This window comes from Urocitellus parryii, chromosome 10 (genome assembly GCF_045843805.1).
Source record: "Urocitellus parryii isolate mUroPar1 chromosome 10, mUroPar1.hap1, whole genome shotgun sequence".
In the NCBI taxonomy this organism is placed as follows: domain Eukaryota; kingdom Metazoa; phylum Chordata; class Mammalia; order Rodentia; family Sciuridae; genus Urocitellus; species Urocitellus parryii.
Window position 1 is genome coordinate 7,372,093 of NC_135540.1, and position 14,042 is coordinate 7,386,134.

The window sequence follows — 14,042 nt, forward strand, 5'->3', positions numbered from 1 at the left end:
ACTTACAGCACAGGGGCTGACACACCTCAAGGGAAGCAAGGTCTTCAGCTGGTAGTATTCTCCATTTTGATAAGTCCTACCCAGCTACCCCCCAGATCCAGACCACCTGGCCACGCAACCTGTGTCTTCTCCACTGACTAGACTGCTGTCACACCTGCACTATGAAAAGGCAGAGCACCAGCATGTCTGCATGGTGTTGCTAGCACAAGTGCACTTCAGTCTCAGCAGGACTGTGAGCAGGCAGGCTGGCCTGTGGGACAGGGAGAGAGCTGGGAGTGTGCCTTTGCTCTGCCTGCTGCCTTCAGCCTTGAAGGTGCTCCATTTCCCCAGTGGAGCCTATTCCTTGATCCAACCCAAGTAGTGTTCAAGAATTCCTGAAACCCCAATGTACAGCAATAGGTGGCAAGCTAAAGAGGACCCAACCTGACAGATGGAAACTCACAAGGATCTACCTTCCAGGAGCGGGGTAACCAGGAAGGTCTCACTTTGAACACACGTATACATTTCTTTTCTTGAAAATCAGGCTGTATACCAAGTTCTGCTTTATAAATTATTATTTTACTATCTGGTGTCATGATTTTTGAGAACATGGATATATCACGTGATTTTTTGTCTATGTAGCTCATCTTTGAAAGTCAAATGTTATCATTTACTATTTCTTAATATTAGACAAGTTATTTACTACTCTAGGACAGTTCCTAATACAGCATCTAAAATACTATATGTTCAAATTTGGTCTTTTTCTTTTCCCAAGGCACTTTAAAAAATGTGATATTTGTTGTTAATAAAAAAGTGTAAAAAGCTAAGCTCTATGGCACATGCCTGTAATCCTAGCGACTCGGGAGGCTGAGGCAGGAGGATTTCAAGCTCAAAGTCAGCCTCTGCAACTTGGCGAGAAACTTTGCAACTCAGTGAGACCCTGTCTCTAAACAAAATATTAAAAAAGGGCTGGGGATGTGGCTCAGTGGTTGAGCACCCCTGGGTTCAATCCTCAATACAAAAAAAAAAGTGTAAGAAAGAAAGAAATTTTAAAGTTTTTCTCAAATATTAATTGAGGTCAATAGTTTTCCTAATTATTATAATTTTAAAGGCAAAATCATAGCAATGTTACAATTTTCTAGTTAATTATTTTGTTATTTTTGTAGATGGTCTAACCCCAGAAAGAGTTGACTTAAAATTAAAAAATGAAACTTCCTATTGGGATACAGTTAAGCAAGGAGTTTTATGGTCAAAGAATATGATTTTTCTTGGAAAGAAATGTATGCAGGCAATACCAGAATTTAAATGAAGACTCTGAGTATATTCCAAGAAAATAAAAACACTCACCAGGAGAATACTTATAAATACAAGGGTTGCTAGTAGATAATGTGATGAAAGCAGACAGAATTGTTGGATATTTGTAGTTGTGTTTTAGGTAGGTATATTTCCTTTTTCTTTTTACCTTTTCTAGTTCTTCTTCCACAGCTTTTTTTTCCCTAATGGCTCGTTCAATTTGGCTTTGTTTTTCATCACACTCCTATAAATTCAAGTTATAGTGTAAATAAATATATTTGGTGAAACTTCAAGGAAAATAGGGGGAAATGAAAAACTAAAATGACTTGCCCATAACAGAAATATCATACTTACGTTAACAACAAAGTAAGGTCATAGTGACTAGAAACAAACCAAAACTTAATTTTCAAGAGCTACTCATCCTAGGATTTCAGAAGTGACCTCTAGTTATAGACTGCCAAAGAATTCTACTTCAACCGACTAGGTGGGACATAGGTTGAGTGATGGGGAGGAAAAAATAACCAGGGTCCCTTTCTCACGGTACATACAGATTCTTTTATGTACTCTTATTAAATATTTTGGAAAGGGAACATTGAGCTAGATAGTAGTATAATATCCTGCGGGATATCCTCAGGCTCAAAAGGTGGCAGGTGAGCAAATTCTAAAACAATTAATTTCTCTTTGCAAAACTTACAAACAACCATGGGAATACTAAATATGTTTTATTAGCACGAACATAAAACACTTTTGCTCAAAAATTTTATGCTCAAAAGATTTTAATCAGTAAACTTAGAAAGCATATCAATTAATAAATAAAATTTCATATTTTGCTAATAAAACAAAAGTTATTCTAATTACTGGATTTCTTCACAATTATTTATTTTATATGTTAATGTGTTTTGGAGGATGAATATAAATAGCTTTTTATTATTGTGAATCATGCTTCAGAGGAGACTGCTTTTCTGACAGTATTCTGCTAAAGATATTTAATTATCTTTAATTATTTTAAATGTGACCCCCAAATTAATCACTTTGGTTATAATGAAGAACTTTACCTGATGTTACAAATCAGATGAAAAATTTAAGTTTAGTATCTTTTATTAAGATAGTATATTCAGTGTAGACCAACTGCACCTTTAATATTTCATTTATGCTCTTGTATACTGGAAGTTGTTTGTCTATTAAAAGGTAGTTTTGGAGGCTGGGGTTGTGGCTCAGCGGTAGCCTAGCACATGCAAAGCCCTGGGTTCGATCCTTAGCACCACATAAAAATAAATAAAGTAAAGGTGTTGTGTCCAACTACAACTAAAAAAAATAAATATTAAAAAAGGTAGGGACTGGGGTTGTGGCTCAGTGGTAGAGTGCTCGCCTAGCATGCACAAGGGGCTGGGATCAATCCTCAGCACCACATAAAAATAAAATAAAGACGTTGTGTCCACCGAAAACTGAAAAATAAATATTAAAAATTTCTCTCTCTCTTTTTTCTTAAAAAAAGATATTGTGTCCACCTAAAACTTAAGAATAAATATTTTTTAAAAAGTTAGTTTCGTGATGCTGAATATGGTATTTCTTCTATTTTATAACTTTTCCCATGTGACTTTCAATATGTATGTTAATGACAAAGTCAGATTAAACTTTTGGGCCTGGCATGTGGGTAGAAAGACCAGCATGTTATAGGTATGTTACATATACATGGCCATGAAATTCACCATATCATATTGACAGGTGATATTAACTAAAAGAATATTGGATTAACCCAGTGTAACAAAGGTAAAATGAGACAAAATAGTTGAAGCCTTTATAGAAAATTTTCATATTAATTCTATTAAAAACACACTACAATACTAACACAAACATTAAAAATTAATTATTAAAAGGTTTTTAGAGTTATTAGCTAATCACCCCTGATAAACCTATGTTTGGAGAAAACAAGACAAAATGAAAGCAGCTATTTTTCAAGCACTCATGGAGTATTTCTGAAATCATATCGCAGCATAAAGGAAGCCTCAGTAAATTTTAAGACAAATATCATATATACTGTGATCTGTGTCCCTTGTGTAACCAAATTAGAAATCAACAATAAAAAGACAGTCTAAATTTCTGTGTATTTAGAAACTAAAAAATAAATTTTCAAAAAAAATTCAAGATCTAAGAAAAGATCATAATGAATGCTTCATTTCACTCCTATATATGTGTGCATTTATAACTGATCCTCTTCCTCGTTTGCAAGAGATTCATGGCAGAATTAAAATCTTGAGTGTTCTTAAAAGAAATTCTGTCTTGCAGTAGAAGCTAAAGGCTGGGGGGTGGGTGTTGGTCTCTAAAGAGAACAGTAGCTTGGAGTGCACTGCCTTTAGCTTTTTCTTAACCTATTTTAAAAAGGTGCATGGTAACCTAAATATATAAGTTTCTTTCTTCCTGCAAGCATAACTTAATTTTGGGCTAGTCAAAATATGTTAAACTTACTCTTAGACTTAACTGTTTTGGTAAAGATGGTTACATACAATTGCTTTTTTAAAAAAAATAATTTATTTTTTAGTTATAGATGGACACAATATATTTTATTTTTATGTGGTGCTTAAGATCAAACCCAGTGCCTCACACTTGGTAGGTGAGCACTCTACCACTGAGCCACAACCCCAGCCCCATACAACTGCTTTTTAATAACAGAAAACAGGGTTGTTACGCCTGAGACTACAGCATAGATTTTTCTGGGAATATATACTTTTTTTTTTTTTTTTTTTTTAATGTGTGAAGGTCTTTTTTTTTTTTTTTTTTTAAGAGAGAGTGAGAGAGGGGGGGAGAGAGAGAGAGAGAGAGAGAGAGAGAGAGAGAGAGAGAGAAAATTTTTAATATTTATTTTTTAGTTCTCAGCGGACACAACATCTTTGTTTGTATGTGGTGCTGAGGATCGAACCCGGGCCGCACGCATGCCAGGCGAGCGCGCTACCGCTTGAGCCACATCCCCAGCCCGGGAATATATACTTTTTAAAAGTAAATGAAAATGTCTTCATTTGAACATATTTTATAACATATTTAATGTTCAAACACTTTAAACAGTACAGTTTTTTTTATACACAGAATCAACATGACATCAGATTATGTTTGATGTTTAGAAAAATAACTTAGCTACGAGAAAGAATTGTATTATCATAAGCATTAGAAACATGTTTAGTAATAAACTGAAGTTATCAATTTTTTAAAACTTTAGAGTGAGTTTAATATAACTTTTGTTGTTACACAGATAATAATTATTTTAAAAATCCTTACTAGTTCTCATTCCTTTGGGAAAACAGAACTAATTTTCTTGCTCTTGCAGAGTGGACAGTCCACTGAATAATTCTAGACCGGGGTAAAGGCACTGTTATTCCTCCTCTTCTACAGAGAAGAGAGTCTTCTAATAGCTAATCAGCCCATGGAATAGAATAAGCAAGATAACAGGGTGAGGTAAAACTGTATAACAGTGAATGGCACATGACTAATTAGCCATATTGCATCCCATTAATTTTACACAATGTTCCTATATCACCAAAACAAGTGATATTTAATAAGTAAATAAAAAGTAACACTGTTTCTGATTCTATACATTCAGGACCTGTACATAATGTACACTACAGTGTTTGCAGAATGTGGGAAAGACCTGATTCCTCTTTCAGATGTATTTAAACATCATTCAGTTAATAAATATTTATTTCAAAATATACTGTGTAAAAACACCATAGGAGGCAACAGGGGAAATGAAGGAAGACAAAAGACTTTCTACACCAAGGTGCTTCCAATCTAATTGAAGGGATAAGATTTCATGGAGAGAGCACCAGTTTGTGTGTGGGTGTGTGCTGACATACAAAAGTGCGGCATCTTTATTAAAAGATAGCTCACTGCTCCGTCTTGTAACGGATGAAAAGTGATAACAGGGATTCAGAAGAGTTAAGAGTTTGTGAAGATGTAAATATCTTTCCATTTCCTGGAATTGCCTTTATTTTTATTCTCCTACAAGCAAAACTTTAAAATTTCATCTCCTCGAGGCTGGGGTTGTGGCTCAGTGGTACAGCACTCACCTAGCATGGGTGAGGCACTGGGTTGGATCCTCAGCACCACATAAAGATAAATAAATGAAGGTATTGTGTCCATCTACAACTAAAAAATGTTTAACAGCAAAAAAATTTATCTCCTCAAATTTTCAAGTTAAATTAATATCTCTAATGCAATCTCCACCACACAAGCTCTCTCTTCCTCTCCCCCTTCGCCTACTTGCTCTTCAGTACTCCTTTCTTCGGGAGCTTCCCAGCCTTTCCTCCCTCTCCCCTTCTGCCTGGCCTCCCAGATGAAGCCAACACATGGGAGCAGCTGCAGCTGGGTGCTCAATGGCACTGTGTGTTCTGTCAAAGGCAAGTGATTACCAAGTACATGTGCTGAATGCCATCTATCTTTCCTGCTAGACCAAGGCACAAGACTGCAGAAAACATGTCTTTCTGGATTTTCACTTTGTCCTTAACACCTAGCATAGGTCATGGCTCAGTAAATATATTTTGAATGAATGAATGTCCAATACCATCTATAGTGGCTTTTAAACAATTTTTCAAAGAAATTATTAATATAGTCTTCTCACATACCATTTGAAGGGCTGAAAGTTCTTCTGTTAATCGAGAAATCTGTACATGATATTGCTTTTTTGTATTTTCAACCTGTAAATTAAGACACTACAAATTATTTAGGTAAAAAGTAAAAATGATTAATATCTGATACAATTTTAGGATAATAAATGTTTTTTAGTACTGGAGATGGGAAATGATCTACTACTGAGCTATATCCCAGTCCTTGGGATAACACTTTATATAAAAAGTAAAATTATGACTTTTAGGGCATAAAAGATGAATAAACACACAATGTATTTAAGAGCCAAGAATCTGTCATGAGAATAAAAGAAATAGGATGATACATCTAAAAGGACAGTGGCTCTTGTTTATATGGCTTCTTTATCAATATTTTACTGTTATTAGAAATAAAAACTGGAAACATTTTATGAAACTTAGTTGTTACTTCCTTTAAAACAATAATTTAAATCATATCAATTAGTATAAATAATATATTTTTATGAAAAGTAAGTATATTCACCACAACTAAACATTTTTTGAGAAGAGTGGTGTTATTTTACATCTTTGTGAATCTCCTTAATGTCTTGCGGAATAGAAGTCAGCTAGATTCTCTGATCTGTTTCTGTATTCAACCTGTTGTGTTGTTGCAGATCAGACAGCCTTTGGAAAACCATGCTACTGGCTTGTGATAAAATGGGCGTGAAAAGAGTAACAGTGTGGCAATGTCATTCTGAAAGTAGGTGTGGTTGCAGGATCTCTGAGCAACACTTTGGGAGCTGGTGCCCAGAGAAGGGTAAGAGAAAAACAGCATCACACACTGCAAATGCAACAAATAAACTTTAAGGCACTTGTATTTCACAAATGGAAGAACATTTTATGCTGCACATAAGATCACATCTTAGAGCAAGCAAATTACTTTTTAAGGAAATATGCATTTAAATTAACACAGAAATATCTTCAGAAACAGTACAATTTATGTGCTCGGAGAATTCCGAGGAATTAGTCACACCTTGTCAGGATGGTTCCTATGACAATATTTTTTTCTAATAGATATTCATGCTTTTTAAAAGGAGTGTGAAGAACACTGATGCCAATCGTATACTGTCAAGAAAATTTCCATGATCCAAGTCTTTGGGAATTTTCTAGAATTGTACTAAATGAACTATTTTTAAAACATAATGAAAACTTTTTTGGGAACATTTAGAAAAATGCCATGTACTTTATCTGGTTTATTAATATAAACTATATTTTTGAAGATCTGTCAACATTATATGTGGCCGTATTTTAGGTCATAATTGATGTTGACTTCCCTTATAAAATTAAGGGTTAGGACATTAAAGATCAATCTATTTTGTTCACGGGTCAGTAATAAGAGATGAGCCTTTTAAGGATTATATACGTTAGGCATATGAGATTGTTATTATCTCCAAACAGGTTAGGAAGACTGAGCGCTTGGTTTGGATCTGGAATGTCTCCCAGGCCACAGGCAGAGGCCTGGTCCCAGTAAGGCACTGCTGGGAGATGTCAGAACCTTTAAGAGGTGGGGCCTGGTGGAGGCCTTCAGGTCACTGGAGACAGGCCCTAAAAGAGGAAACCAGGACCCTGACCCTTCTCATTCCTCCCATTCACTTCCCAACCATGCGGTGTGTGGGTTTTTTTTTTTCCCTTTGGTGCACTATTGTTGTACATAGTGATGAGATTCATGGTACATATTCATACATGCACACAATATACAATAGGATTTGGTCAATATCATTCCCCAGAAGTCCCCTTGCCCCCTTTCTTCCTCCCTCCCCTGACCCCTTTCCTCTACTCTACTGATCTCCCTTGGATTTTCATGAAGGTGAGTGCTTTTGCTACTCCAAAACACTCCTGCAGTGATTTGCAGACTCCCTATAGTCCTAAAAGTGATGGGGCCCAATGATCATGGACTGGAATTTCTGAAACCATCAGCCAAACCGAAACTTTTTCTCCTTATAAATTAGAACTGGCAAGCTGATTAATACATTGAGGCAAAAAGAAACGAAGTCATGGATGTTCCCGTAATACAAACATTTTGATCCTGATAAGCATAGCCATGTCTATCACATAATTTCTAAAAAGTGCTCCATTCATTGTCTAAAGTGGACATAGCTAACTTGAGGGTTCATAACAATAGCAGGGTACATATTCTAAAATATTTTTATACTAATGCTGGAGAATTCAGATGAACTCAGCTATTCATATTTTTGAAGACTGTGTAGAACTATTAACACTGATGACATCTTGCTCCACTATGCTCCAAAGTTCATAAGGAATTTTCTAGTGCTAGTATCTGATGAAACAAAAGGTAAACCCTTGTTATAGGAACAAACACACACATCTATGAGGTGATTTACTGTGCTTGGGGCTCTAAAGTCTACACAGGGACATATACCTTCTCTTGCTTCAACCTTATTTAAGAAAACTTTTCCTTCTATAATTTTATGGATAGTAAGTAGTAGTAGTAAGGTAAATTAACATGAAATAGAAATAGCAATTGCCAATGAGTATGCTAGCCATGATTTAAAATCAAAAGTAAATAATGTTTAGGTGGGCACAGTGGTGCATCCCTACAATCCCAGAGACTCAGGAGGCTGAGGCAGGAGGATCATAAGTTCAAAGCCAGCCTCAGCAAGTCCCTAAGCGACTTAGTGAAATCCTTCATCAAAAAAAAAAAGGTAAACAATGCTTTATTTTTAAATAGATTTTATTTGAGAAGTAGCCAAGAAATAATACCTAAAAAAATAAACTTTGTTGTACCTTTTTGTTCAAATTTATGGCCAGAACAGAAATATGTAAAAATTTGTACATTATAATTTCTTTAGCCAATAAAAATAAACACCTGTAAAGTTATCCTCAATTAAACAGGTTTATTCTACGTATCTGGAGAGCATGTTAAATTTTAATAAGTAGGGAAATCATTACCAACAGAGATGCAAAATTAAAAAACAAAACCTTTTCAATATATTTTGAAGTACAAATTAATGTAAGCAATATATGCTACATATTATATCCTATGAGAAACAGCATATAAAATATATATATTTTGTTTATAAAAAAATCTACTCTTTGAAATTTCAAACACTATAGAAATAAAAAATGTTAAAATTAAAATGTGTCTTATTATTCTACCTCTCAGGCTTAACCTATTCACAGGGTGAGATACATAAGTAAATTTTAAATATATAAAAAAATTTAGTATATATATTTTAACATATATTTAAAATTTTCATTTTAGTGTATTATAACAATGTGGGGTTCATTTTGACATACTCACACATGCATATGGCAGTTTTCTCCATTTCAATCCCCAGTCCTACACCCTTCCACCCCTTTTACCTCAAATCCCTTCCTCTATTCTATTGGTCTTCCAGCTATTTATTTGTTTACTTCTTCAATTGAGACATTATAGTTATATATAAAATTGGATGCACTGTGGTACATTCATATATGTATCTAGAAGAATTTTGTTAACTTCATTTCCCAATTCTTTCCCTTTTCCCTCCCCTCCTCCCTCTTCCTTGGTTCCCTACTTCTACTCTAAGATGTCCCTTTTATTTTGATGTACATATTTTTGTTCCACATATGCCATAATTTTAATTAAATGAAAATTCAAAGGAAAAATGCTACGTATAGTGATTATTATTTTCTGAATGCTGGGTTTGCAATCTTAATTTTCTTTTACACAATGTTATATATCTTCCATTTGTTTTAACCATGAACCTGTATTATTTTCAATAATAATTTTTAAGTTTATATATATTTAAAAAAAAAAAAACACCAACAACCCAAATTGGCAGTAGTGTGAAATGCAAAGGAGTCAGAGACGCAGAAAATGCTTGTCACATAGGAAGTGCTCAATAAAGACTTCCTGAGTGAATGACCAGAGCAGTAGTGAGGGGCTGGGTATTAAGGAAATCAACAGGAGCACAGGAGAAAGGAAAAGATCTGAGAGGAAGAGAGCGAGTCCAGTTTTGACAATGAGCTTCCGCTGCCTAGGGTTCCTTATGGGGGAGTAACAGGAGGCATGGGAGGCAGTTAATATTCATATTTGTGAAGGTATTTGGAATTAACACCATCACATCACCTTAGAAAAAATTCCCTGAGATTATCTAATGGTTAATGCAAAACACAACCTCCACCAACCTTAAAATCAAAGTTAATTCATTTTAGGATTAGAAAATACAAGTGGAGTGTTAATGCCATGATAGAATACTTTGATAAAAATACTTTTGCCATAAAATACATACAACTTGTTAATTATCTATTTTAAAAATAAGTCTTCAAGAAAATAGACTTTAGACTCTGGCCTAAAGTTATAGGTTATAGTGTCTCAATCCCATAAAGACAGCATGGTTCTAGTAGGAATGATACAGAAGATCAGAAATAAAAAGCCCAGGAATTAGTTTGGATTCTACCTCAAACTGGAATTTTTATATTGGGATTTTATCTAGTTTTAGTCAGTGACAAAGGACAGTCATGAATTGCTTAACAACAGGGTTTGTTCTGAGAAGTATATTTTTAGGTGATTTTGTTTTTGTGACAATATTTAACACAAACCTAGAAGGTACAGCTGACATACACACCTAGGCTATTGCTCTTAGACCTGTAATGGCATGTTGCTGTACTGGACACTGTAGGCACAATGGTAGATATTTGTATATCTAAACATATTTCAACAAGAATAAAAACTTACTAGAATAAGAAATTACTAGGTGACAATAATTTTTCATCATAACCTTATGGAACCAATGTCATATATACAGTCTGTTGTTGACCAAAATGTTGTTATGTGGCCCAGGACTGTAATAGATTCCTAAGAAATACTTTTGTGGCAAGAAACATTATAGAGTGGCTTTGTAAGAATGCAAACTTTACCACTTATTTGTCTGTGAGAAAGCAAATCAGTTAACTTTATTTTTATTTATTTATTTATTTATTTGTGGTGCTGGGATTGGACCCACAGCCTTGTGCATGCAAGGCAAGCACTCTGTTAACTGAGCTATATCCCTAGCCCTAACTTTATTTATTTATTTATTTATAAACTGACAAGGCTATTAAAAACCAGTCTAAAATGGTTGTCCCTCTAGGAGTAATATTAAAGGAAAGGAACATTTGTTTTTAACCATTTATACTAATAATTTCATAGGCAGTCTTCCTGAATTTTACTTTTCAATTTTGAAGTCTCTAGGTAATACTTAGTTTTATAGTTGGGACTTAGATTTGGAATTTTAAATATAATTAAAAACTCCTTACTTCTTTCTTGGTTCTTATAGAGGTATTTTGTATAAGCTGAGAAACTGCTTCACTCATTTTCTTTTTATCTTCTTCATTTTGCTTCTTTTCAAGCAGAGCCTACAAAAATAATCATTTCATGTTATAGATCACATAATTATTAGCAAAGAGAATTTATTAAAAACCTACTAATCACTCTCTTTATAATAATATCACCTCCTAAACTTCTGGGACATATCCATTTGAAGATGTTGCCAGAGTCATGAATGATATCTGTTTTTCCAAACCTCATACATCCTTGTCCTAATTAAAAACTTACTCTGACATTTATTTCAGCCAGTGTTTCCATCATTCTTCCAATCTCTACAGATAGAAATCTTAGAGATTTTTTAATTTTTCTTCTCTTTCAAGTGCCTATACAAATTAAGTCATCATCCATTAGTATCATATTCTTGAAAAAAATCTCTGAATTTCTCCTTCTTTATGTTATTTGATATTATTCAAATCATGTCCTTCTTACCTGGATCACACTGTACTCCTTTGATGTGTTTTTATCCCTACCAATCATCGCCATCACCCACTAAAAATACTGTTAAAATTCTAGTTCTGTTTGTCAGTCACACTCCATTTCTTTCCTATGGTGCAAAACTCCTCTACTCATCTCCTTCCATTCTTTTTACACTCCCTCCAATCAAGTTTTTGTCACCATGGTCTTACCTTTTGATGGTACTGAGATAACTTATCGCTTCCTTTTTCTTTGGCTTTCTGGACTGCCTTCAGCGCACCCCACTGTGGGTGTTCCTTCCACCTCACTAACGTGTCTTCTCAGTCTCAAATGCTGCCTCACCTTCTTCTTCTGCATCTTGTAATACTGAACCACCCAAAGCGCAGTTCTTGCTCCTTTTATCTATGTCTTTTCCTTGTTGATCTAATAAAATCTTCTGATTTTTAAATACTTATATTCTGACAAAATCTGAATTTGCATCTCTAACCCAAACATCTTTCTGAGCTGGGAATTCCTCCAATTAGGTCAGATTGAATCAATCAATATCTCTTTTTAAAGTTTTCTTTTTCTTCTCTTTCTTTCTTTTTTCTTTTTTTGGTGCTAGGGATGGAATCCAGGACCTTGCTCTAGGCAAGTGCTTGCCCTGTATTCTAACTTGACCATCTTCAAAATATACCACCAACATTTTCAAACAGGTTTCCTCCAGCTTAATGAGCTAAGCTAGTGAGACATAATAGCTGTCATGACCTAACAGTCTCCAGAAGGAGAGGGGATGATGAAGAAGGGGAACGATGCCAGGCTCTGCGGCCTACTTGTTTGTGCGATTAGTAACCATCTTGTCCCAGTGACCCGGATGCAGAACACCCACAACAACATAAATTGAGCAGCAAATACAGCACCTATGGTAACTTTGAAATAATGATCATAGGTTTTTAGACATCTACTGAGAAAACTAATAGGTGATTGACAAGGGTATTTGAAAATATTTTAAATTCAATGTGAGAATGGTATAAATTTTACTATAAAAATTACCCTACTTCATATGGAATTCCAGTTTCCCATATGTAGTAGAATAACTTTTATAGTAACCCCTATCTCTCACCCTGTATAAAAGTCAGCTCAAAGTGGATCAAGGACCTAGGTCATAGAACAGAAACCCTGCAAATACTTAAAGAAAAGGTAGGCCCAACACTCTAACATGCCAGCACAGAAACTGACTTCCTTAATAAGAACACTACAGAGCAAGAAGTAAAATCAATAATCAATAAACAGGATGGCATCAAACTAAAAAGCTTCTTCACAGCAAAGGAAATAATCAAGAGCATGAAGAGAAAGCCTACAGAATGATAGAAAAATCTTTACCTGCACTTCAGATAGAGCTTAATCTCTGGCATATATAAAGAACTCAAAAAACACCAAAAGAAAACCAAATAACCTAATCAATAAATGAGCAAAGGAACTGAACAGGCACTTCACAGAAGAAATACCAATGGTTAATAAATATATGAAAAAAATGTTCAACATGCCTAGCAATTAGAGAAATGCAAATTAAAACTACATTGAGATTTCCATCTCACTCCAGTCAGAATGGTAATAATCAAGAATACCAAGAATACAAGTAACAATAAGTGGTGGTGAGGATGCGAGGAAAAAGGTATATTCACACATTGCTGGTGGGACTGCAAATTGGTTTAACCACTCTGGAAAGCAGTATGGAGATTCCTCAGAAAACCTGGAATGGAATCACCATTTGACCCAGTTATCCCACTCCTTGGTTTATATCCAAAGGAGTTAAAATCAGCATACCACAATGATGCAGCCACATTAATGTTTATAGCAACTCAATTAGCTAAGCTATGGAACTAACCCAAGTCCCCTTCAATAGATGAATGGATAAAGAAAATGTGGTAAATATACAAAGTGGAGTATTAGTAAGCCACAAAGAAGAATGACTTTATAACATTTGCCAATGGTTGAATCTGAAGACTATCACGCTAAGTGAAATAAGCCAATCCCCCCAAAACTAAAGGTCAAATGTTTTCTCTGATAGGTGGAAGCTAACCCACAAGAAGGGGTGGTGGTGAGAGGAAGGATAGAAGTGTAGTAGATTAGACAATGGGGAGTGGAGGGAAAGGGGCAGTAAGCAAAGGAAGGACAGTGGACTGAGTCTGACTTAGTTTTCCCATGTACATACATGAAAACACCACAGAGAATCCCACCACCAAGGACAGCCGTAAGAATGGAACTCTAACTAGAATAAGATATAACTATATCAAAACGGATTCTGCTGTCATACAAAACTAAAAAGAAACAATAAAAAACTGTAAAAAAGTTACTCTAGCTAAATGATCAATTGAACAAAATATTTACATAATTGATAAGTAGTATAAAATATATTCATAAAAGTATTCTCT

General features: G+C 34.8%; 1 protein-coding gene across 1 annotated transcript in view; it reads right to left on the reverse strand.

Annotated features, from left to right (window-relative positions):
• The window catches only part of Sclt1 (sodium channel and clathrin linker 1), a 174,413-nt gene that overhangs the window by 52,278 nt on the left and 108,093 nt on the right, over window positions 1-14,042 (reverse strand). The window contains exons 13-15 of the mRNA XM_077803416.1: window positions 11,145-11,243; window positions 5,886-5,957; window positions 1,442-1,516 (exon numbers count right to left, since the gene is read on the reverse strand). Of these exons, the coding sequence (XP_077659542.1) occupies window positions 1,442-1,516; window positions 5,886-5,957; window positions 11,145-11,243 (246 nt within the window). The remainder of the gene's footprint in view (window positions 1-1,441; window positions 1,517-5,885; window positions 5,958-11,144; window positions 11,244-14,042) is intronic.